At 40.5% G+C, this 24,271-nt stretch overlaps 1 protein-coding gene across 7 annotated transcripts in view; it reads left to right on the forward strand.

The window, feature by feature from the left end:
- Positions 1 to 24,271, forward strand: part of MBNL3 (muscleblind like splicing regulator 3) — a 156,145-nt gene that overhangs the window by 119,484 nt on the left and 12,390 nt on the right. For 4 of the 7 annotated variants that reach the window (XM_077285343.1, XM_077285346.1, XM_077285344.1 and 1 more), the window contains exons 5-6: positions 1,351 to 1,587; positions 21,209 to 21,359. In XM_077285343.1, coding sequence (XP_077141458.1) covers positions 1,351 to 1,587; positions 21,209 to 21,359 — 388 coding nt within the window. Of the gene's footprint in view, positions 1 to 1,350; positions 1,588 to 10,734; positions 10,789 to 21,208; positions 21,360 to 24,271 lie in introns of all 7 variants that reach the window. The other 3 variants (XM_077285341.1, XM_077285345.1, XM_077285342.1) reach the window with 1 other exon arrangement.

The raw sequence follows: 24,271 nt of genomic DNA on the forward strand, positions 1-24,271 counted from the left end.
CAAACGATACATGAAGACTGACTTCCAAACTGTTTTGTTCACCGATGAGTGCCGTGCAACGCTCGATGGTCCAGATGGATGGAGTGGAGGATGGCTGGTTGATGGACACCCCATGAAAACACGGCTAAGGCGCCAACAAGGAGGAGGTGGAGTAATGTTTTGGGCTGGAATCATGGGGAGAGAGATTGTCGGCCCCTTTATGATCCCTGAAGGGGTAAAGATGAACTCCGTAATCTATATGGAGTTTCTAAAACAACACTTCCTGCCATGGTTCAAGAGGAAGAACCGTGCTTTCCGCAGCAAGATCATTTTCATGCATGATAATGCACCGTCTCATGCTGCAAAAAACACATCTGCATCTGTGGCTGCTATGGGCATAAAAGAGGACAAACCTATGGTGTGGCCACCATCTTCCCCTGGCCTCAACCCCATTGAGAACCTCTGGAGCATCATCAAAAGGAGTGTCTATGATGGCGGGAGGCAGTTCACATCTAAGCAACAGCTCTGGGAGGGTATTCTGTCCACATGCAAAACAATTGGAGCAGAAACCATCCAAAAACTGACAAATTCAATGGACGAGAGAGTTCAGAAGCTTCTTTCGAACAAGGGGTCCTATGTGCAAATGTAACATCACCTAGAATAAAGTTTTCACTTGAAAACTGTTTGATTTCATTTTGTAATAAGCTGATAATGCTTATAACTTCACTATTGACCATTTTTTTGTTCAAAATAAAAAAAAAGGTTGAAAACTCTGCTGTGCATAATAATTTGGAACATGCATTTTGAGTGTTTATTTTTTTTAAAAAAGATACTGTTTTCTTAGGCAGTTTGTTCCAAAACATTGCAATTATACTAGAATAGTAGATGACTGGAAAATAACAATGACTGCAATTCAGATAGGTAATTTAGAGAAAATATGAGGAAATATTATTTGCATAATAATTTGGAACAGAGTGTATATATATATATATATATATATATATATATATATATATATATATATATATATATATATATATATATATATATATATAATATTATTATTATATACACAGGAGGCACAGGATAATCTATGCATTCTGAGTAAACATACTGTTCTTTGTCTTGGTAGAAGGACTCAGAATGTTATGCTTGTGCTTGTCCGAAATGCATGATTATCCTGTTCTTTCTGTGAGCGTATGAGGGTATATGTATATTATTATTACTATTATTATTATTCATTTAACGATCCACATAATAAACTGTTCTGCTGTTTGATAACTGGGAACAAATTGCCCTCTCTGCATGCTGCGATCTGTCCTGCAACCCAAGTGTTAGTAGTTTTCTAATTGCAATTCATGTGTCCTCCAGGTTTGTAGAGAATTCCAGCGTGGGAACTGCACCCGTGGTGAGAATGACTGCCGCTATGCGCATCCCATAGATATTGCCATGATTGACACCAATGAGAACACTGTAACTGTTTGCATGGATTACATCAAAGGCCGATGCTCTAGGGAAAAATGCAAGTACTTTCACCCCCCTGCACACCTGCAAGCCAAAATAAAGGCAGCTCAGCACCAGGTGAACCAAACAGCCGCAGCTGCGATGGTAAGGGCTTACCCTGTCTCCTTGTCTCTTCGGAGTCTTGGTGCCATGGGGCTAATTAAAACATACGTAACTCTTGCAGTATGTTCATGTATGTATTTGTCTTCCTAAAACATGTCTGACTAGAATATCCATCATATCATTACTAATACAGTGCATTTTAAGATCTTCCGTATTTTTTTATAGCGGCTGCCCATAAGGCTCAGGCAGGGGTACTCGCCTGGTTATCTGAGGACCAAGCGTGCCTGGTTATGTAGTGATGCCTCACCTGCCTGCATATTGCTGATAACTAGGCAGGCTTGCCTTTCTTGGATCTAGAGAAGCTGGACTTTTTTAAAAAAATTGTTGCATTTTTGTTTACATCTAAAAAATGCAACAATGGATCAATCACCCATAAAACACCCTAACGAAACCTCAGAAATATTACATAGTGGGTCCATAAATTGCTATGACTTCTAAGAGGTCCCTGTCATCATTGCTGGGGAAAGGTGAGGGTCCAAGGGTGATTTTATGATATTCACATATCCATAAATTCTCCTCTGAAAGGACACTTAAGGAAAGATTATAGCATGAGACCCCATATATTTTTCTTTTAGCGAAAAACATACTATGAGCATAGACCATATACAGTACAGATATGAGCGAAATCCAACATGTTTCACCACTGTTTTTAGATCTTTGGTCACCTATGACCTCCATGGCATCTTGTGGTGAATAGTTGAGTTGTCCACTTCTATGTAATATTTCTAAGGTTTCGTTAGGGTATTTTATGGGTGATTGATCCATTGTTGCATTTCCCCCCTAATGGTCTTATTAGGACCCTCACCTTTCCCCAGCAATGATGACAGGGCCCTCTTAGAAGTCATAGCAATTTATGGACCCACTCCACACAATCAAAGCAGGGTCTCTCCTCCAGTAGTCAAACCATTGCCCTTGCTCACAGTAGTGCTTGTCCGACCCCATCACAGCTGTGTATTATTTATTATTATTCTTCCCCATATAACGCCATTAATTTACGCAGCTCTTTACAAGCATCATCATCACTCTGCCCATTAGGGCCCACAATCCACATACCCGATCAGTATGTCTTTGGAGTGTAGAAGGAAATCAGAGAACTCGGAGGAAACCCACGCAAACATGAGAAGAACATAAAAACTCCTTGCAGATGTTGTCCTTCGCTCCTCATTCCATGTGTGTGCTGATTGGCCTGCCAAATAATTTTTTTTTCCATCCTGAAAAAATTATAGATCTACTAGAAAAATCAAATGCTTCAATTTTTTTGGTTACCTATAGATCAACTGTACAGGCCATAGATGGTCCAAGTACAAGTATTGAGGAGGACCACTGCTCCAGCTCATATACAGGAGAAACGGTAGCAATCAAATTTATCAATGGAGCTTTGGTCTCCTTACTAAATGACCGTACAGTTAAGATAAAGTCTCATAGGATTCAATGATAATTTTTAAACCTTAACAGTTTAATTACAAAAAAAAATGTTTTGGAGGAGTTTTAGATTTCTCATATGCTAAAGGGTGCGCTGTCTCCATTATGGTGAATTCTTATCCGGTAATTATGACCTTATTTTATCTCCCAGAGTTTTAATTTCTGGGGGGAAATTGTCTTAGGCTTTATGTATTTGCTAGAAATTTTTAGAAATTCCTTCTTAATAAGGTTTTATATTATTTCTCCATACATCGCTTGGGTTTATAAAATGTAGTGATTATGAAGTGACATTTATTTTGTGTTCTCCATCATTCACATGGAATGTCGTCTGCACTTTTTTTGTAGCTGTTTATCGGCATAAATTACTTTTCATGCGACATAAAGCAGCAGCCCCTAATGTTACCCGTCGCTGGAGTTATACATTATGTTAATATTCAGTCCCCAATCACTGAGTTTGAGGAGCAGTAATAAGGAGCTGCTTTATGAAGATAAGACAACCAATGAATGTGGCCATCCCGGTGATGAGACGATTGCCGCGGGTGCGGGTACTGATAATGTTAAATTTCTCTTGTTAGGCGCTGCTTCATTTTCCTTGAAGGGAACTGAATTATTACTATGTCATACATTAATTAGACATGTCTGTCACACCAGACGATACTCTGACATATTAGTCCCGTTTTAGCTAATAGAACCGGTTTCTAAGCCGGAGGCACTGTGTATGGCCTCCATTTTCCCTAAAGGGGCATAGGGCTAGGCGTTATTTTTGAGACCTCCACCGATCACTATAACGATGGGGCAAAACCACTCAGACTTTGGGTTTGTAGTCAAGAAAAGCAGAACTCGGCTGAAACTTTGGCCTCTGAGTAAAGGTTCATTCAGACTGCCATTTTTTTTTTTTTTTACATTCGAGAAAAATTATTTCATTCACAATTTCGCCCAAGTTTCGCCCTGGTTGAGAAACAAAGAAAAAAATGGTTTTCTCCCTTGTCCTTGGCATCTGAATGCTGTCCAATTTTTCTTTTTCTTTTAACCCAGATTTACAGATTTGCATTGTCGATTTTGATGTGCCATTTGGTTCAATATAGGACAGGTCTCCATGATCTTTCACGGTCCACAAAAAATTGGGGATGTGAATACCTTCGTAGACTTCACTATATGTATGTGTTCTATTGACAAAAAATGGACGTCTGCATGAGCCCTTGGGCCTTGTTAAGTAGACATTATTACTTTTGTTTTGTATGAGGAAAAAAATGACTGTTTTTCATCAGTATGCTGGATCCAATTTTTTTTTCATTCTTTTGTCCATGTTTTTACCATTAGCGTGGAATTCGTTTTTTAACTGATGAAAAAAAGGAAATTCCTAACTGCTCCATTAAAAAGTCAAAAATGGACAGAACTCAGATGAGACATGGATGGGATCAAGTACAGATTTTTTCATTTACTCGAATTGAATTGGGCGAGTTTGATAGGTGACTTTTTTATTTTTTTCTGCTCAGTAAATACACACATGTGACCAGCCTCATAGTACTTCTGTCCCCTTAATTTAGTAACTGGTGGGGGTCTTGCCATACGAAACCAGTGATCAGAACCGCGGTCATATGTCTCTGACATTTCAAAGGGTTTGTGTCTCTTTTTAGGGTATGTTACCACACGGCATTTTTGTTGCAGAACTCACGGTAAATATTGCTGCTAATGTTTTTTGAAAAATTAGTGCACTTAAGCCACACAATTTACCCCTTGCATTGTAAAGGAGGAGAATAAAGAAGCCCTCCTCCTCCCATCAAAGTCTTTGTCTTAATATGTTGCAGTTATCATATTATATAGCACTGTGTACTTATAGTTGCTCATTTTTCCTTTCTACCCATAATTCTTCTCTTTTCTCTGCTCTATATAGAAACAGGAAGTCTCTTGTCCCTGCATTTATCATTCCCCTTTTCAGCTTGTGACTTAGCCGCTTCCCCCCTCCTGCCATAGACTTTTGCAGTGACTCATGACTTGTGCACAGAAAATTTACCTCTTAGGCCGGCCTCACACTGGGCGTAAGACAATACGCCATGTATTATACGTCCGTACTACGGCCGTAATACGGAGAAATGTTCCCAAAATAGTGATCCGTAGTCAGGGTGTGTCAGCGTATTTTGCGCATGGCATCCTCCGTATGTAATCCGTATGGCATCCGTACTGCGAGATTTTCGCGCAGGCTTGCAAAACCGACATCTAATGGATTTATGTGCTCAAATGTTCGGGAAAACATATATACAGTATATATATATATATATATATATATATATATATATATATATATATATATATATGTCATTGAGACACATATATATATATTCTGTATTTAGATTTCATTCAGCGCGATATCTGTGAACAGCCGGTAATTCAATTGCCGGCTTTTCATTTCTCCTGCACAAACCCGACAGGATATGAGACATGGTTTACATACAGTAAACCATCTCATATCCCTTTTTTTTGCATATTCCACACTTCTAATGTTAGTAGTGTGTATGTGCAAAATTTCAGCGCTGTAGCTGCTGAAATAAAGGGTTAAATGGCGGAAAAAATTGGCGTGGGCTCCCGCGCAATTTTCTCCGCCAGAATGGTAAAGCCAGTGACTGAGGGCAGATATTATTAGCCAGGAGAGGGTCCATGGTTATTGGCCCCCCCGTGGCTACAAACATCTGCCCCCAGCCACCCCAGAAAAGGCACATCTGGAAGATGCGCCTATTCTGGCACTTGGCCACTCTCTTCCCACTCCCTGTAGCGGTGGGATATGGGGTAATGAAGGGTTAATGCCACCTTGCTATTGGAAGGTGACATTAAGCCAGATTAATAATGGAGAGGCGTCAATTATGACACCTATCCATTATTAATCCAATTGTAGGAAAGGGTTAAAACACACACACACACATGATTAAAAAGTAGTTTAATGAAATAAACACAGCGGTTGTTGTAATAATTTATTGTTCTCTCAATCCATCAGGAACACCCTCGCTTGGAAAAATAATAAACGCACAAGATACATACCTTCTGGTGAACCGTCTCGTCCCACGAGGTAATCCATCTGAAGGGGTTAACTAATATTACAGGCAGGAGCCCTGCTAAATGCAGCTGTGCTCCGTGCTTGTAATCCCCGGCGAATGAATGAAATGTAGGTCATTGACCTACATTTCCTTCAGTCGCGGTGATGCGCCCCCTGGTGGATGTCCTCATATGACCTGGAGCGTGGGAAAAAGTTCCCAGGCTGCAGTTCATGAGAACATCGACCAGAGGGCGCCTCACCGCGACTGAAGGAAATGTAGGTCAATGACCTACATTTCATTCATTCGCTGGGGAATTACAAGCACGGAGCACAGCTGCATTTAGCAGGGCTCCTGCCTGTAATATTAGTTAACCCCTTCAGATGGATTACCTCGTGGGACGAGACGGTTCACCAGAAGGTATGTATCTTGTGCGTTTATTATTTTTCCAAGCGAGGGTGTTCCTGATGGATTGAGAGAACAATAAATTATTACAACAACCGCTGTGTTTATTTCATTAAACTACTTTTAAATCATGTGTGTGTGTGTTTTTTAACCCTTTCCAACAATTGGATTAATAATGGATAGGTGTCATAATTGACGCCTCTCCATTATTAATCTGGCTTAATGTCACCTTACAATAGCAAGGTGGCATTAACCCTTCATTACCCCATATCCCACAGCTACAGGGAGTGGGAAGAGAGTGGCCAAGTGCCAGAATAGGCGCATCTTCCAGATGTGCCTTTTCTGGGGTGGCTGGGGGCAGATGTTTGTAGCCACGGGGGGGCCAATAACCATGGACCCTCTCCTGGCTATTAATATCTGCCCTCGGTCACTGGCTTTTACCATTCTGGCGGAGAAAATTGCGCGGGAGCCCACGCCAATTTTTTCCGCCAATTAACCCTTTATTTGAGCAGCTACAGCGGCTAAATTTTGCACATACACACTACTATCATTAGTAGTGTGGAATATGCAAAAAAAAAGGGGATATGAGATGGTTTACAGTATGTAAATCATGTCTCATATCCTGTCGGGTTTGTGCAGGAGAAATGAAAAGCCGGCAATTGAATTACCGACTTTTCACTAACACCGCTGCGTATTTCTCGCAAGTCACACTGCTGGTCAGTGTGGAATCCGTATTTTTCTCGCCCCCATAGACTTTCATTGGCGATTTTTTTGCGCAATACGCTGACAAACGCAGCATGCTGCGATTTTGTACGGCCGTAGAAAGCCGTATAATACTGAACCGTAATATACGGCTGATAGGAGCTGGGCCATTGAGAATAATTGTGCAGTTTATTTTGCGAGTTTTACGGACGTAGTTTATGCGCTCATACGTCCGTAAAACTCGCTAGTGTGAGGCCGGCCTTATTTCTACATAGAGATTAGAAGGATTTAGCTAGTCAGTTATTAATCATGTGATTTCATAGCCGTAATGGAAAAGAGAAGAATTATTTAGGTAGAAAGGCAAAATGAGCAATTGTAAGTACACAGTGCTATATAATATGATGATGGCAATATATTATGATAAAAACGTTGATAGGAGGAGTGCTGCTTTAAATCTGCAACATCTTCCGTGACGACTGACATGATGCAGATATTCTTTAAATTGTTGCTACTAAAATTTGGCTGAGAATTTTACAACCCAAAATGTGATTACTCTTAAAAACTCAGGCACATAGGCATACTACTAATCAGTGTGGCACAGATTTGTTACATGATGCCCATAGAAGCTTTTACCTACCTTAATTTTTTTATGGATCTTGTGAGAATCGACAAAAAAAAAAATTGTGTGTGACTTGCTGCACTGAATCATCTACTACTACAGAAATGTTCTTCTCCAGAGCTTTGACTTCTAGTAGATACTGCGGTGTTCACAGAGCAACTTATGGCCACATACGGTTCCTACCGGCCTCAGACACAGGGTACCTACCGGCCTCAGACACAGGGTTCCTACCGGCCTCAGAAACAGGGTACCTACCGGCCTCAGACACAGGGTACCTACCGGCCTCAGAAACAGGGTACCTACCGGCCTCAGACACAGGGTACCTACCGGCCTCAGACACAGGGTACCTACCGGCCTCAGAAACAGGGTACCTACCGGCCTCAGAAACAGGGTACCTACCGGCCTCAGACACAGGGTACCTACCGGCCTCAGACACAGGGTACCTACCGGCCTCAGACACGCGGTTCCTACCGGCCTCAGACACGCGGTTCCTACCGGCCTCAGACACGCGGTTCCTACCGGCCTCAGACACGCGGTTCCTACCGGCCTCAGACACGCGGTTCCTACCGGCCTCAGACACGCGGTTCCTACCGGCCACAGACACGCGGTTCCTACCGGCCTCAGACACGCGGTTCCTACCGGCCTCAGACATGCGGTTCCTACCAGCCTCAGACACACAGCTCCTGCCTGTCTTTTAGTCTCAGTATGACTCTGTATGTCTTTCTGTGCTTGGGACAACTCGGATCTTCGTGCTCATCACCCTCATCACAAGCATGGCCAGTGCTGCTCAGTATATAGACGTTGATATAGGGAGTTGAAATCTTCTTTCCTTGCTGTGCTCTTCAAAATCAGTAATTGGGAACTGAATTTACAGACAGTTAGAATTTTGTGCTTTGGGAATCCACCACTAAAGGGTATGTCCATATTTTGACAATAATTTTTTTTCAGGCGATTTATGGAACTAATCTCCATAAAAATTTGTGTAACTTTGTTTAAATAAAAATACAAACTATAATAAGTAAAAAATGTATTCTAGTAAAGAGCTGGATTAAAGGTCCTGTCCACTACAAGGACGACCCCTTCTTGAAGTAAATGTTTGACCTCGATTTAAAAAAAAAAAATCTATATTCACATCCCGTGCCGACACGGTTCCAACATTTGTCAACACTCGCGGTCCCGGGACTCTCGTGTGGTGTTGTAACATATGGTGCCTGGCACCCAATCAGTGTTGGTGTCACTGTCTCCCCCTTCTTATAGATTAAACATAAAGATGAAGTCAGAGATCAGGCACAGGCCGGATTACCTCTTCATGTTCTATCAGTTTGAGGCGGAGACAGTGATACCAGTGCTGATTGGGCGCCGTGATAGCGTGTCACTACGCCGCACGAGAGCTGTAGGAACCCAAGTGCTGACACCGCTGGAACGGCGCCGCCACGGGAGGTGAGTATAGGCTTTTTATTTTATCGGGGTTGAACATTTAGGTCAAGAAGGGGTAGTCCTAGTATAGAACAATTCTACAGGCTTCAGGGCTGAACTCTCAAAAAAAACACACGGCTTTCTGGAAAATATAGCTTTTACACACTTGGCACAGTATTTGATGAAAAAAAAAAAAAAAAAGTACCACTGCATTATGAAGCCATGTTCCCACAGAAGAGAACGTTGCATATTTTTTCTGTTTTGAAAACCTACTGCATTTAATATATCAACCAAAATGTTTCATGAAAACTTATGTATTGTATATATATATATATTTTTTTTTATCGTTTGTTTGTTTTTTGTTTTTGTGTGTGCATTTTTTCCCATAGAATTCTATGGGAAGCCTGGAAAAAAATGCATATAAAATCACAATTGTGTTTTAAATGCAGAATCACAACATTTCTGCAACATTACTAAATAAATGCATTAAAAACATCTGCTTAACCCGCTCACAGGAGTGCATAGATCAGACCATAATAATACCATGTTTTATCAGATAGAACACAGTCAGACCAATGTTATTCAATGGGGCAGTGCTGATGCATTCTTTTTCACTGACAGAATCTGTCAATGTGAACTCAGAAGACACTCACCCATTCAAGTCTATGGGTCAGTGGAAAACATCGGACTGCAGTCGGATGACATCTGAGTGCAGTTTGATTTCCGCAGACTCACAGAATGGAGAAAAGAGAGAAATTCTGTTCTCCATCTTCTCCTCAGCGTGCTCTGATTTTCTTGTCCAAGAGAATCGTATCGCACGAAGCTGATGCTCCGATCAGAGTTTGATCGGTGTCATTTGTATAATCGGCCCCAGAGAGAATCTATGGCTGTCTGACTGTAGTCTTTACACCATGCCTTAAAAAAAAAAAAAAGAAACTCGTTAAGCAAGAAATAAAAATGAAATAATTGTTACCGATTGCTCTTGTGTATTTAGGTGTGGTCGCCTGCAGGAAAAAAAAAAGCAGCATTCTCACAAGTGGGAACATGGCCTAAAAGCTCAACTAAATGATGTATGTGATAACAAGCTTGTTCGGCAGAACTATGAATGCAGCTCTGAACGATAATAATAAAAGCTGTAGCTCTAAATCAGAGGAAGATAAATTCACGGTGTAGTTACAAAGCTGCTCATTTTTTTTTTGTAGATTATATTCATCGACAAACTGTTAAGTGGACATACCCTTCGGCGTAGTTTTGTCCTTTTTTGAAAGCTATACTGCGGCATACACTTTCTATCTTGGGTTGCTGCTTTTCATAAAGCTATAATAAAGCCTGTTGTATTGTATTCCAATGCATTAACAATAGTCGTCATCACGTGCATGTGTAGCTATTATGATACAGTATATAATGCATTCTTTTTTTTTTCTTTTCACCTGTCCACCATGTCGCTCTTCTTATGACGCACCTCTGCTTGCTGTTTATGTTGTTGTGCTTGACCCCTTTTGGCCATTGCCATCATGTGCTCCCTGCCTGCTAATTAAGACTCAGCCAGCTGTTCCATCACTGAAGCGACCCCTCAAGGCCACCCTTGACCTGGTACTTGGACCTATGACCTTCTTGCTTTGCATGTGACCATCTTTAAGTGCATGGATTTCCCTTAACGTACATGTTATCTACACGATTATATACATTTGATAATGTCTCCTGGTTTGCAGCTTGTTTGTTTTCATTTCACAATAGTCCATAATGGTATATATGATTGTAACATCCCATCAATATTTTATCTGCTCACACACATCGGAGCGAAATATATATTTATCTGTCTCTAGCAATTTTCACATATTCGTTAACTATTTATCTATTTACAGTGAATAAAAAAAGTTTATGCACCCTTATTTACATACCAAAAAAAATCAAGAAGAATACTTTCAGAATATTTTCCACCTTTTAACATCACCTATAATCTGTACAGTTCAATTGAAAAACAAACTGAAATTTTTCCCGGCTGGAAAATCAAGAACTAAAATAATGCTCTAGCATAAATTTGTACACCATTGCACAAATACTTTGTATTTATGACAGCAATCAAGCATTTTGGGTCTATCAGCATGGTGCATCTACGTAGAATAGACAATTTTCGGCCACTTTTCCTTGCTTTAGAGAAGCCATCCTATGGTTGATTGGAGGTATGCTTAGGGTCATTGTCATGCTGAACAGGTTTTGATGCAAAATTGCCTGATATTTGGAATTGTTCAAACTTCCCTCTACCTTGATCAAAGCTCCAGTTCAAGCTGGCAAAAAACAACCCCAAAGCATAATGCTACCTCAATCATGCTTCACTGTGGGTATGGTGTTATTTTGGTGATGTGCAGTATTGTCTTTACACTAAACATACCTTTTGAAATTGTGGCCAAAAAGTTCAGCCTTGGTCTCATAAGACCGTAACACATTTTCCCACATGCTTATGTCAGACTTGATATAGGTTTTGGCAAAACATAGTGGGAACTGAATGTTTTTCTTTGTAAAAGGCTTCCGTCTTGCCACCCTACCCCAGATGCAGTACACAATCAGTACTTGTCAGGTATACTTACAGCTCATTTAATGTTACTATAGGTCTCTTGGCAGCCTACCGGAACAATTTTTTTCTTCTCTTTCCATCAATTTTTGAGGGCCATCTAGATCTGGATATTGTCACTGTTGTGCCAAATTTAAGACACTTCTTGATCACTGTCTTCACAGTTTTTCATTGCATATCTAATGTCTTGGAAAACAATGTTATACCTTTATCTTTACTGATAATTTTCAAGAATGAGATCCTTTTGCTGTGCTGTAAGCTGTTTAAAGGCCATGACTTATGCTGTAAAATACTACTAAGAAAATAACAGGAAAATCCTACTGGAGCAGCTAAACTTTATATGGAGTTAATCAGAATCACTGTAAATGATGGCAGCAATGGACTGATTACTATGTAACATGAGTATAAATGTGGCTAATTCTGAATACAACCACATCCCTAATTATAACAGAGGGTTTACACTTATACAACCAGAATATTTTAGTTTTGATATTTATATTTTCCTCCTCAACGTGACTTCAGTTTGTTTCTCAATTGATTTGCATAGATTATGGTGACATCAAGGGTAAAAAAAAAAAAGTTCTCAAATGATTCTTTTTGGTCTCTTTTTCTTTTTTTTTGAAACATAAACTGGAATTTTAGGGATGTATAGATTTTTTATATCCACTGTGACTATTTACTTATCCATTTCTGGAATCAGAGAGATATTATTCATTGATAGGTATCTCAGTCTATCATAACTTATCTGATGTCTACCGATATAGCTAAGTATCTGACATCTATCTACTGTATCTCCTTCTATCCTTCTTTACATCTTGTTTTAAATAATTACTAAAGAATTAGAAATGCAATGTATCTGTCTCTCTTATATCTATGTACTGTATCTCAAATCCATCTAGAGTATCTGTTTGTCACCCTTATATACATCTTCTGTAGCTAGTTCTGTATCTGCCATACATTTCACTGCAAACCAGGCGTTTCACCATCCACAAGCAGTGCCCAGAGGTTTACATTGCCCATTCCTTTCTTCATGTCATATTGTCTCTCTGTGTATTAGACTCCATTGCTTTCTATCTATTGGTCTTGCATCAAGTGATCGGCTTCATTTGCTGCTTGGTTGTCTCTTTTTGCACCAATACGGCATAATCTTTTTGTTTTTTGCCCATGATCTTATGACTTGATATCTGGGCAAACATAATACTGCTAAAATCTACTGGCCAACACTATCAGTTCATTGATCTATTTTTTATATTAAACTGCATGTCCAATACAATTGTTAATCTGATAAACACATGTTTGTGGGCCACAGGATATCGACGTAATATAACAGGCTTTTTACAGGTCAATGTTTGATTATTCCATTAAACTACTATGTTATACAGCTACACATAGCATCTACTGTGCATCCAAATGTATTACTGCCATTTCCATAATATGTACATAAAAAAGGGGGAAAGAAGCCATATGCCATAAAAAATCAGAAGTTTATTAGTATGTATTTAAATAACAATATAGTAAAATCAATAGGGACAACAAATGCAAAAAAGACAGCCACAAAAAGGAAACCGTGCCAGTGTAAAGTGCTGATTGCACAATAAATCACAATCCCATGACTTTCCCCTAGACCCAAAATCATGTGCTGTACAAAAAACAAGCAGGTATATATGTTCTGAGAAGTATGGAGCAAAAGGGTTTTGCTTCCAGGTAGGGATGAATATCACCTTGAATAAAGTAAAACAGTGCACTGAGGTTTGACAGTGTCCAAAAAGGTACTGATAGCTGTAATACATGTTGAAAAGACCAAAGGGAAGGGATAGGTGTAAGATGTATGTAAGGCACTTTACCTTAAAGCGGCTGTGGCTCCCCAACGCGCGTTTCGCGTGTAGCTTTGACCAGGGGAAGTTAATACATACTAATAAACTTCTGATTTTTTATGGCATATAGCTTCTTTCCCCCTTTTTTTTATGTACATAGCATCTACTGCTAGAATTACAAATGTATTTGATTTAAAAAAACAGTGCAATGCTTGATTTCTCCTGCGGAGGCGCTGCAGGGAGATTGAAACTTTTTACTTGGTTTCCTAACAGATTGCCGTTAATATAAACTGTGATTATGTTACCATTGAGCCACCCTCCTAGCTAAAGGGAACACAGTCCTCTAATTTTAATTCTCCTTGGATATTTTTATTTTTTTGCGAACATAGATAATGTTCTCAAAATATATAAATACATTTTTTAAGGAGTGGGAATTGTTATCACCTCTAGGGATGAGAGGACGATGGAAGTTCTGGTTCTTGTACTCGACCCGAACTTAATTCCAAAGTTCGGTTCTAGAACTTGGACCAGAACTCGAACCCCACTAAAAACAATGTGGACCCAAACTTTTGAGTTGGAAAATTCTAAATCTCCTTCTCCCGGAACTCCGAACATTGCTACGGACTTCTAGAAGAAGTCCGAGTTTGGCGATTAGCATCGGATACTAACTGTCCGGACTGAACCCCAAACTTTTAAGTTCGGATTGGCTCATCTCATCACCACCCCACCTAGATACCAAGGAAGTAGGAAAATCAGAGGAACATCAGAAAAGGTCATCATAAAGGGTTGTTCCCAAAGTGGTAAGCTAACTTAATTTCTGTTTTGGATCCAACCACTTGGACCCCTAGTGATCCTGAGAAGGGGGCTCTGTAATCTAGGAACGGAGCTCTGCTCAGCATACATATGTAGTGGAGATGGGCATGTTCGATCTCTGCTGCTTTCAGAGAAAGCCCCGGGCGGTGCACTGCTGTTTCCGTCAGTCCCTTACACAATGAACGCAGCAGAGATTGAGCATGCAAATCTACGCTCCATTCAAGACCCTGTACTTTGAATCTTTGGGGGTCCCAGTGATGGAAACACCAGTAATCGCTACGTTATCCCCTATCCTATCGATTTTAGTTCCTCATTTGGGTCCTTATAATCAAGTTAATATTGGGCAAATGGGTTTTATGGTTTTCTAAATAACTGGAAAATGAACAAGGAGGTGATTTCAAACGTAAGGGACCACGTACACCCAAAAAGTCCTTAAAATAGTGAACTCAGTGGGGAGCTCAGGAAATCTTGACATACTAAAAAGAAACATGTTTTACATTAAGATCGGCTGAAAAAAAAGTAGTGTAATCTAAAAGCACAGAAATAAAGCTATTTTATAAATAAAACTCCTATTTAATATTTCACATTCGCTTCCAGCTTTCCTCAAGGTCAGACCAATGTTTAGTGAAAACACTGTGTTCCTCCTACGCCCATTATTCGTGTTTCCATTAAACTTGTTTACATAGTAAAGTACAGAAGAGCTATAGATTGTCAAAATCCTGGTGACGCACGATGCCCATACAGCCTCAAATCTGAGAAGAAGGGCAGGTACTGAACGGCCTCGTCACCTTCATGGCCGCCATTTACCTAGTGTAGACTTAGACAAGAGAGGTTTCACCGCACACTGTGGGTTCAGGTGAAGCAAAGTGTTTTATTTGGCAAAGCAAACAAAGAAAACGTGTTATGGAAATGCCACAAAGTTTAACAGATGTTTCGACCCCACCTGGGTCTTTATCACAATGTCGCTGTGAAAGAAGAAAACAAGATATATGAATGGTGCCATATAGAACATAGTGGACAAGTTTCAAAAAAGTATCGCGGGTGATATATACATACCGTAAATTGTGGTAATATACAAGATATAATATATACATATTGTATACCAGCAGAATATATTAAGGTAACAGGATTAGACCTGGCAATGGAACGTTGGCAATTTGCGCCAATGCATAGTAGATAGCATAAACATAATAGAAACAAGGGATTACACACACTTCCTGACTTTTGAAGTACAGGAAGAGGGACAGATCATGGGGCAAATTTTGGCCACACCCCAATCCACACCCATTTACCATTTCTTTCTCCCCTGGCACAAGGAATTGTCAGACGGGTGGTAGCAGTGAGGGATATTCAGCAGACGCTCAAGACTGCAAGGTGCAGATCCAAATCTGGGACTGTCATTCATGGGTCTCTGGTCCAGCGTCCAGGTCAGCGGTACTTGGCGGGTGGACAGGATCCCGCGAATCTCTAACCTTCCGCATCCACGCCGCAGCTTCTGATTAGCCAGAGCTGGCGCAACGTCATCTGCGCGTCCTGCTCATCTCTTGGGACCTGTGGATTATTTTTTGTTCCTTCATTCACAGTCCGAGCTGAAAGAACATTCATCTTTATGTAGTTTCAGTTCATGACATCCGGCTTTTTTGTGTCTATAAGGCCGTGTTCACATGTTGCAGAAATACTGTGTTTTTTGTTTTCTTCAGGATCTGCCCCAAACTACACAATAACAATCTTCTCCCCCTTCTTGTACATAGCAGTGTATTTATATCAGTAAAATCAGTCAGAGCCTGCAGTACAGATCAAGTACACAAAATTCTTCCAGTGACATCATCGGGGATTGCGGCTCAGTAGATTAAGCGCCTTGTCTGTAATGTAAATGATATGGGCTTGAAACCTGGGAACAATCACAAAAAAATTAAAATTTGTAATTGTTAATTGTTTTTACAATTTTTATAAGGACAAAATATTTTGCTTAACCTCAGTATACAGTACATGAACCATAAAAGTACATTGTTATGCACAATGTATTTCTATGGATTTGTAAAACCTGCTTTTGGATTAATTGCCTGCAGTAGAGGTCAAGATTACCAAATTCTCCTATATATATCATTGTGGGCTGTCAGTAGTAGAGCAATAGCCTGTGAACAGTAAGATGCCAGGAGATGTGAGTTTGAGTCCCTGGGAGACCAGATCACAGGAGAAAGAAGAGGTAATACAATTTAATTTATGCAGAGAGGAGCCCCGCCCCCAAAGAGCTATGGAGGGAGTAGTGAAGTCGTTGGAGAGGTGACTATAGTAAAGGAGAGAGCCCGCACCTTTCCGGGCACATGACAGCTGATCCATACAGCTGCCATGAGCCCGCAACAGCCGCAGGTGGAATCGCGATCCACCAGCAGCTGTTAACTAGTTAAATGCCGCTGTCAATCTATGACAGATAATCCTGCCCATCGGAGACACCGTCACATGATCGCGGGTCACCGATGGGTCGGCATGACAACCAGAGGTCTGCAGCAGACCTCTATGGTTGTCATCGCCAGATTGCTCTGAGCGCCGCCCCGTGGTCGGCGCTTATAGCAAGTGATCATTTCTGCTACACACAGGCGATCTAACTATTTCAGCTTCTATTCTCCAATGGAGACTATTGAAGCATGCAAAAAGTAAAAAATATTTTTAAAAATATGAAAAAAAATCAAATAAAAGTTCAAATCACCCCCCTTTTGACCCATTCAAAATAAAACAATACAAAAAAAAAATCAAATATACACGTTTGGCATCGCCGCGTTTAGAATTGGCCGAACTTTCAATATAAAAAAAGAATTAACCCAATTGCTAAACAGCGTAACGAGAAAAAAATCAAAATGCCAGAATTATTGCTATAAATTATCAAGTATAAATAAAAATGTCAGCTAAGCGAGCAAAAAATAAGCCCTCACCCAGCCCTAAATAACGAAAAAAGGAGACGGACATGATTGGTGTCTGTGAACTCATAATGACCTGGAGAATCATAATGGCAGGTCAGATTTAGCATGTAATGAACATGGCAAAATAAACAAGCAAAAAACAACTGTGGGATTGCACTTTTTTTTGCAATATCACAGCACTTGGAATTTTGTTCCTGTTTTCCAGTACATGATATGTTAACACCAATGGTGTCGTTCAAAAGTACAACTTGTCCCGCTAAAAACAAGCCCTCACATGGCCATATTGATGAAAGAATACAATAGTTATGGCTCTGGGAAGGAGGGGAACAGAAATTCAAAAACTGAAATACCCCTGGTTGTTAGGCCTCTTTCACACTTCCGTTTTTTACAATCAGTCACAATGTTGAAAAGACGGATCCTGTGCAGATTGTAAAAAACAGATGCACTGGGTCTGGTTTTTTTTATGGATCCGTCGAGGCGCATGGATTGTGCACACATTGTGTATGCGTCTTCGCCGCGTTTTTCCTCTGCGAAAACGCATACACAACACTACCCAGATTAAAAATAATAAAAAAAAAAAAAAAATCGTGATATTCTTACCTTCCGGCGTCCCCCGCAGCCTTCCCGCGGCCTTCCCGATGCTCGCGATGCTGCCGGCAGCTCCCATTCCCAGTAATGCCTGCGGGGGACGCCGGAAGGTAAGAATATCATGATTTTTTTTTAAATTATTTTTAACATTATATCTTTTTACTATTGATGCTGCATAGGCAGCATCAATAGTAAAAAGAGAGAGAGCGAGAGAGAATTTCCCTGACTGGAAATTCTTCAGCGCATGCTCAGTTTCAAAAGACGGCATCCGTCGCTGGATTCCTGCTTTTCACAGTCAGCGACGGATCCTGCGTCCATAGGCTTCCGTTATAGCCAACAACGGGCAGCGCAGGATCCGTCGCTGAGCAATTTTCCGAAGTACAGAAAAAACGTTCCTCTGTGCGTTGTCCCCGCCCGACGGACAACAATTTTACAACGGATCCAGCGCACGACGGATGAAACGTGTGGCCATCCGTCACAATCCGTCGCTAATACAAGTCTATGAGAAAAAAACGGATCCAGCAGAAACATTTGCTGGAACCATTTTTTCACAAAACGACGCATTGTGACAGAAAAAGAAAGACGGAAGTGTGAAAGAGGCCTAAGTGGAAGTGAGACACACTTATGCCACTCACCAGAAGTCACGTCATAATGGCTATGACATGGTACTAGGGTGCTGAACGTCTATGCGCATGCGCTCAGCAGTCATTATGGGAGCGGTAATGCTCACTTAGGTGGGAGGGACTATGCTATGTGTAGTAGCGGTGCCTGCATGTAAACAACTGGGGAGTTGCTATAGGAGTGAGATATGTGTGGATGGAGCTTTAATAAAGGTGTGGAGATGCGAGAAACTCGGATGAGTCTCGTACGTCAATACCCGGCGCTGCTGCCGGCACTCAGATCGGAGCGTGCGGCTGCATGTATTGCTATGCGGCCGCACCCTCCGATCCGAGTGCCGGCAGCAGCGCCGGGTATTGACGTGCGAGACTCATCCGAGTTTCTCGCATGTGAGAATGAGACCTAAGGCCAGCCTCACACATCCAGATAATTCCGGTACCGGAGAAAACGGTACCGGAATTATAGGTGTCCGTGTTTGCACGTAGGCCATCCGTGTGGGATCCGTGTAATGTCCGTGTGTCCATTTTTAGGGTTCGTGTGCTGTCCGTGTGCTGTCTGTGTGCTGTACGTGTGTCCGTGTATTGAAACATTTTTTTCAATTTTAACCCTATGACAGGAAAAACGCACACGGACGGCATCCGTGTGCGGTACGTGTTTACACAGACCTATTGACTTTAATGGGTCCATGTGATCCGTGCGCTCCCACGAACACTGTCATGACTCCGTGTTTTGCAAACGGACACACGGTCCGTGAAAACACGCCGACACATTCATTTTAATATGTCTACGTGAGTCAGTGTCTCCGGTACGTGAGGAAACTGTCACCACACATACCAGAGCCACTGACAAGTGAAATCGCCTTATATGGAGACATTTTTTTTTTAAACTTGTCCACTATGTTCTATATGACACCATTCTTATATCTTGTTTTCTTCTTTTACATTTTTTGGGGCCTTATGAAAGCAAAAAGTTACATTTTCCACTAAAGATGTTGCAGTAAAATTTCATACATAAAATAGGTAAATAAATGTTTTAAAAAAAATTGCAATTGTGTAAATCAGCTAAAAACGTAAAAAACAACCAAACGTCATTCACAATGGCAAATGTAAATAAAATAGGCAATTATAAAATAAACTTTAAAACCGACACAAATTATAAGACTGCAGACTTGTAAATCTTCACGCACTGTGAGGATTTTCGAGCTCCAGGAGCAGGCGGTTATGTGACCGCAGGTATGTAGTTTACATACTTCTGGCCACATTCCGACTAGATGTGTCCAGTACATTAGCATTGAGTGAGGCCGTGCAAGTCTAGTCGACATGTGACCATATATATGCAAATCACATTCTTGTAGTTACCAACCACATATGGCACCAAAGTATCCTCGCAGCGCGCAAGATCTGAGGATTCACAAGTCTGCAGTCACATACAGTAAAAGGAGAAGAATCCAGCTCAACGATGCAGTGAAGAATCCGTAACTTTATTTCACTTCAAAATAGCGTGTAAGGACAAGACATCAGCATGATAAAACCAAGATCGACGCGTTTCCGGTGACTAGGCACCCTTAATCATGATTAAGGGTACCTAGTCACCGGAAACGCGTCGATCTTGGTTTTATCATGCTGATGTCTTGTCCTTACACGCTATTTTGAAGTGAAATAAAGTTACGGATTCTTCACTGCATCGTTGAGCTGGATTCTTCTCCTTTTATGTTTGCCTGCGCCCTGACACAGCGGTTCCGTGCTCCGAGCCTCCGGGAATGTCGACATGGTGAGCTGGACTTTGTTTTTTCTTACTTCAGTCACATACAGTGCAGACTTCTGCCGTAGGGATGGACTACCCCTTTAAGAATAGCACTTAGTGTTGGTCTCCTGTTAGCCTGCTTTCCAAACTTTTCGTCCCCTTTTTTCTTTGCTACTCTGCTGTTGTGTAGGTCTTCCCACTAAGTTGTATATATGAGCCAAGCAGATGTGGTTGAAGATGCGATAGATGCTGCTCAGTTTGCAGTAATCTCTAATACTATAGATGTCCTTCTTACCTTTACTCTTGGCCCAACATTTCCCAAAATGAGTGAAAAAAAAAACATTTTTGTAACCACAAGCATGATTTTGCTATACTTTCAGAAGTTTACTGTATGTGGCCACCTAGTGGTCGTATTGTGCATTGCAGCTTGAGAAATTATATATTGAGTTTCTAATATCAGAAATTGTCTTCAGTGAAATTTGCGGAAAGGTTAACGCGATCACACATGTGTGCTGTAGCGCATGCAATTCTGGGAGAGCAGATATTTAAAAATCCTTAAATAATCATATGAAAATAACCGATTATTATCAGTAAGCAATGTCGCAATCTATAGGGTTTATTTGGAGGAGGGTGTATAATAGGGACTATCCGATATCCTGTTGTCCACAAATGCATGTCACACAAAATAACCCCTTCTGGTCTGTAATCAGCTTTGTAAACTTCCCTATATGTTTCCTGACTACGGTCCCTGGTTTTACTTCCAACATTGTGTGATTTTTGTTTTAATTCTTTGGTGATGTCCTTTAAATAATTCTATTTTCTGTCTTTGAGAAATGGAACATTTGTAGGTGATTGTGTATACTGGATTGTATATCAAGCATGCAGAATATGTTTTATTTCTGCTCTTTTGTATTTTTCTTTGCAAATAACTCCTTCCTAATTTACAGGCGCTGCAGCCTGGAGCACTTCAACCTTTACCAAAGAGGCCAGCACTTGAAAAAAGCAATGGGGCCACCACGGTGTTTAACCCCAGTGTTTTCCACTACCAACAGGCTCTAGCAAGTATGCAGTTACAGCAACCTGCATTCATCCCGACAAGTAAGAGTCATCTCAAGAACTACAACTACGTGCAAGTCTTGGCTGACCAAGTAGTTGCACATCTTTCAGGGCACAACACGGACATCTTGGGGTCATTGTTGTTATTCCAGCAGAATTACCACTACTTTCACCCCAAAATGGCTTTTATTCATTAACCATATTCTGGCCTAACATAATATGGCTAAATCTTCTCCAGGTGGCCAACAAATTGTTTGCCCGGTCTATGTTACTCTATACGTAAATGCTGCCTTATGTAGGAGACTATCTTAGTATACTGGATTGATACCAAGAATCCGCATTTTTTATATTTATTGGAAAAACATTTGTGCTTCTGTCTTAATAAAGGGATACATAATAAATAAATACATTTCTAAGATTTTTAATTGATGGCTTTACCTTAGGGCACAGTTAGATGACAGTATAAATAGGACTGGGATCGGAACGCTGTGCTCGGACTGGCCAGCAGCTCTCCCTACCAAAGCATGACAGTTGCATAGAAATACATGCCGCCATGCTTGGTTCGGGAGAGCTGCCGGCCAGTCTGAGCACTGCGTTCCGATCTCCGTCTGACTGCACCCTTAGGATGGGCTAATATTATATAGCATGTATGTGTCAGACCTCCTTGATCGCAGCAGGCACAGCCATAGTGATGCATATCATTTTGCCTTAGTAAGCAATGAAAGGTCCAACAATCGCTGTGACCCCTTTATCCAGCTGATCAGTGGGAATCCAGATGGTAAAAACCCACCAATCATATATTGATGGCTTATACTAAGGATAGGTATTTATCTAAAATCACAGAAAACCCAGTTTAGGGCTCACACAGAGATTACCTAGACAGAAATACAATTGTAGCAAACTCTCAGCTGTATGAACTGGATCCATTCAAGCTGAATTTAGAAAAGGGCAGATCCATTGCCATCTCGCCCCACTCAGCAGAACAAGGTTTTGGGGACCCCTTGTAGAGATTCAATAAAAATTTATTGTGGGAATACCCCTTTAAGAATCTGCTGGATCTGCGTCCCATTAATCTGGATGAGTCTTGTAAAAATACATGCACGTGCTACATACACAACCCCATTTAGATGTGTCGGAGGGAATATTACAGGAATTTCTGTATCAAATCTAAATGCACCAATGTGATAATTGACGAAGTGCAAAGGGAATCTGTCAGCAGGGTTATGTTAGTTAATCTGGGGGAAGCAAAATGTAGAGCAAGTGAGCCTTGCGCAGGCTACTTTCTTTCAGGAAATTCACATGCACATTAGCCTCACTCTGACTCTTACTTTTATACTGAAGCATCTAATGAGTGTGTGCAAAGGTGATTTTGAAGAGAAGGGGATCATGCGTATATGTGACCGCACTTATTATGAATCCAGCTTACCTATCATTGTAAACCTGCCAATGATCATGAAACTGCTGAAATCTCTTCCTGAAACAACAGGAAGTAGGAATCTAAAATAGTCTTAGTGGTTAGGGTGAAAATTGCAAAATTTCTCTTTTTTGTTTTTAATGGTGATCAGAATATTTAAAAAAAATAACAAAAATATAAATAAAAATATATATGTAACACAAAAACCTGAGGTCATTTTCTAATGACACATTTCCTTTAATCTTCCTTGGGGTTCTTGCTGTAAATTATCACACATGATCGAATCAGAGGGGACAAACTCCTGGCACATGTAGATACAATGCATTCTCTCATCCAAACGAACAAAATGAAACCGATCAAAGAAATATCTAATTCCATGATGGCTGAGGATGGTTGAGTTGAATAAAAGTTACACTGAGCTCCTTCAATGGGGTTGTCCAGAACTAAGAGGGTCTGCCCTATTTCTGAAACTGTACCATGCTTGTCTATGTACGGTGCCTGCTACTACAGCTTAGGCTGTTCACATGTCCATTTTTTCTTTCCATTTTTTGATGTTTGAGAAGCATAATGAATGGTTCCTGAAATGTCCTCCACTTGCATTCTTTCCATCTCTCTATCTGCACAAACAAAAATAATTCTATGGGAAACGATCATCCATTGTCAACTGTTTAACGGATGCGAAAAGGAAAACTAAAGTTAATCGGCTTAAAAAAGCCCTCCTCCTCCTTGTCCCATCACAGTTTTCACCCTCTTAAAATATTGCAGTCATCATATTACATAGCACTGTGTATTTACAATTGCTCATTGTGCCTTTCTACCCAGTTAATTCTTCTCTTTTCCATTAGTGAGTTTTACAGTGATGACTCATGCAGGGAATAGAAACTTCTTCTTTCTACATAGAGCTTAGCAGGATTCAGCTAGTCAGTTTTTAATCATGTGATGAATGAGATCAGAGAAGAATGAACTGGGTAGAAAGGCAAAATGAGCAATTGTAAGTACACAGCGCATTATAATATGATGACGGCATTATAGTAAGAGGATAACATTTTTGATGTGAGGAGTGCTACTTTTAGCCAAATATATATATAATTATTGAACAAATCTGTGCTTTTTTTTCTTTTTAAATAGCTAATTCATTGAAAACTGGACATGTAAGGAAAGCCTTAGCCCATTCAGAAATGAGGAGCAGTACCAAATGCGGTGCATAGACCGGCATGATCATGTTTTTGGAAAAGAAAGTAATTTTTTTTTATCCTAATAACCCCCCTAAATTTTTTCCCAGTGTAATTTTTTTGCATAGTAGTACAATAGTTATCGTTTCCCAACAAAAGACTGTAGAGAGTATGGTATCGTCCACCATCCCAAGGTGAATGCATTCAGCTGTGAAGTGTAGAAAGTGATATGATGTTCTGCAGATAATATAGGGAACTGCAATGCATCAATGTGGCAAACCGCCATACAAGCGTACTTTGTTCCTAGAAGTATCCATTTGAGACAAGGTCAACATCATTAAAGAAGGGATTCTTTGCAGTTACTCTCA

This window comes from Ranitomeya variabilis, chromosome 2 (assembly GCF_051348905.1).
Source record: "Ranitomeya variabilis isolate aRanVar5 chromosome 2, aRanVar5.hap1, whole genome shotgun sequence".
Taxonomy (NCBI): domain Eukaryota; kingdom Metazoa; phylum Chordata; class Amphibia; order Anura; family Dendrobatidae; genus Ranitomeya; species Ranitomeya variabilis.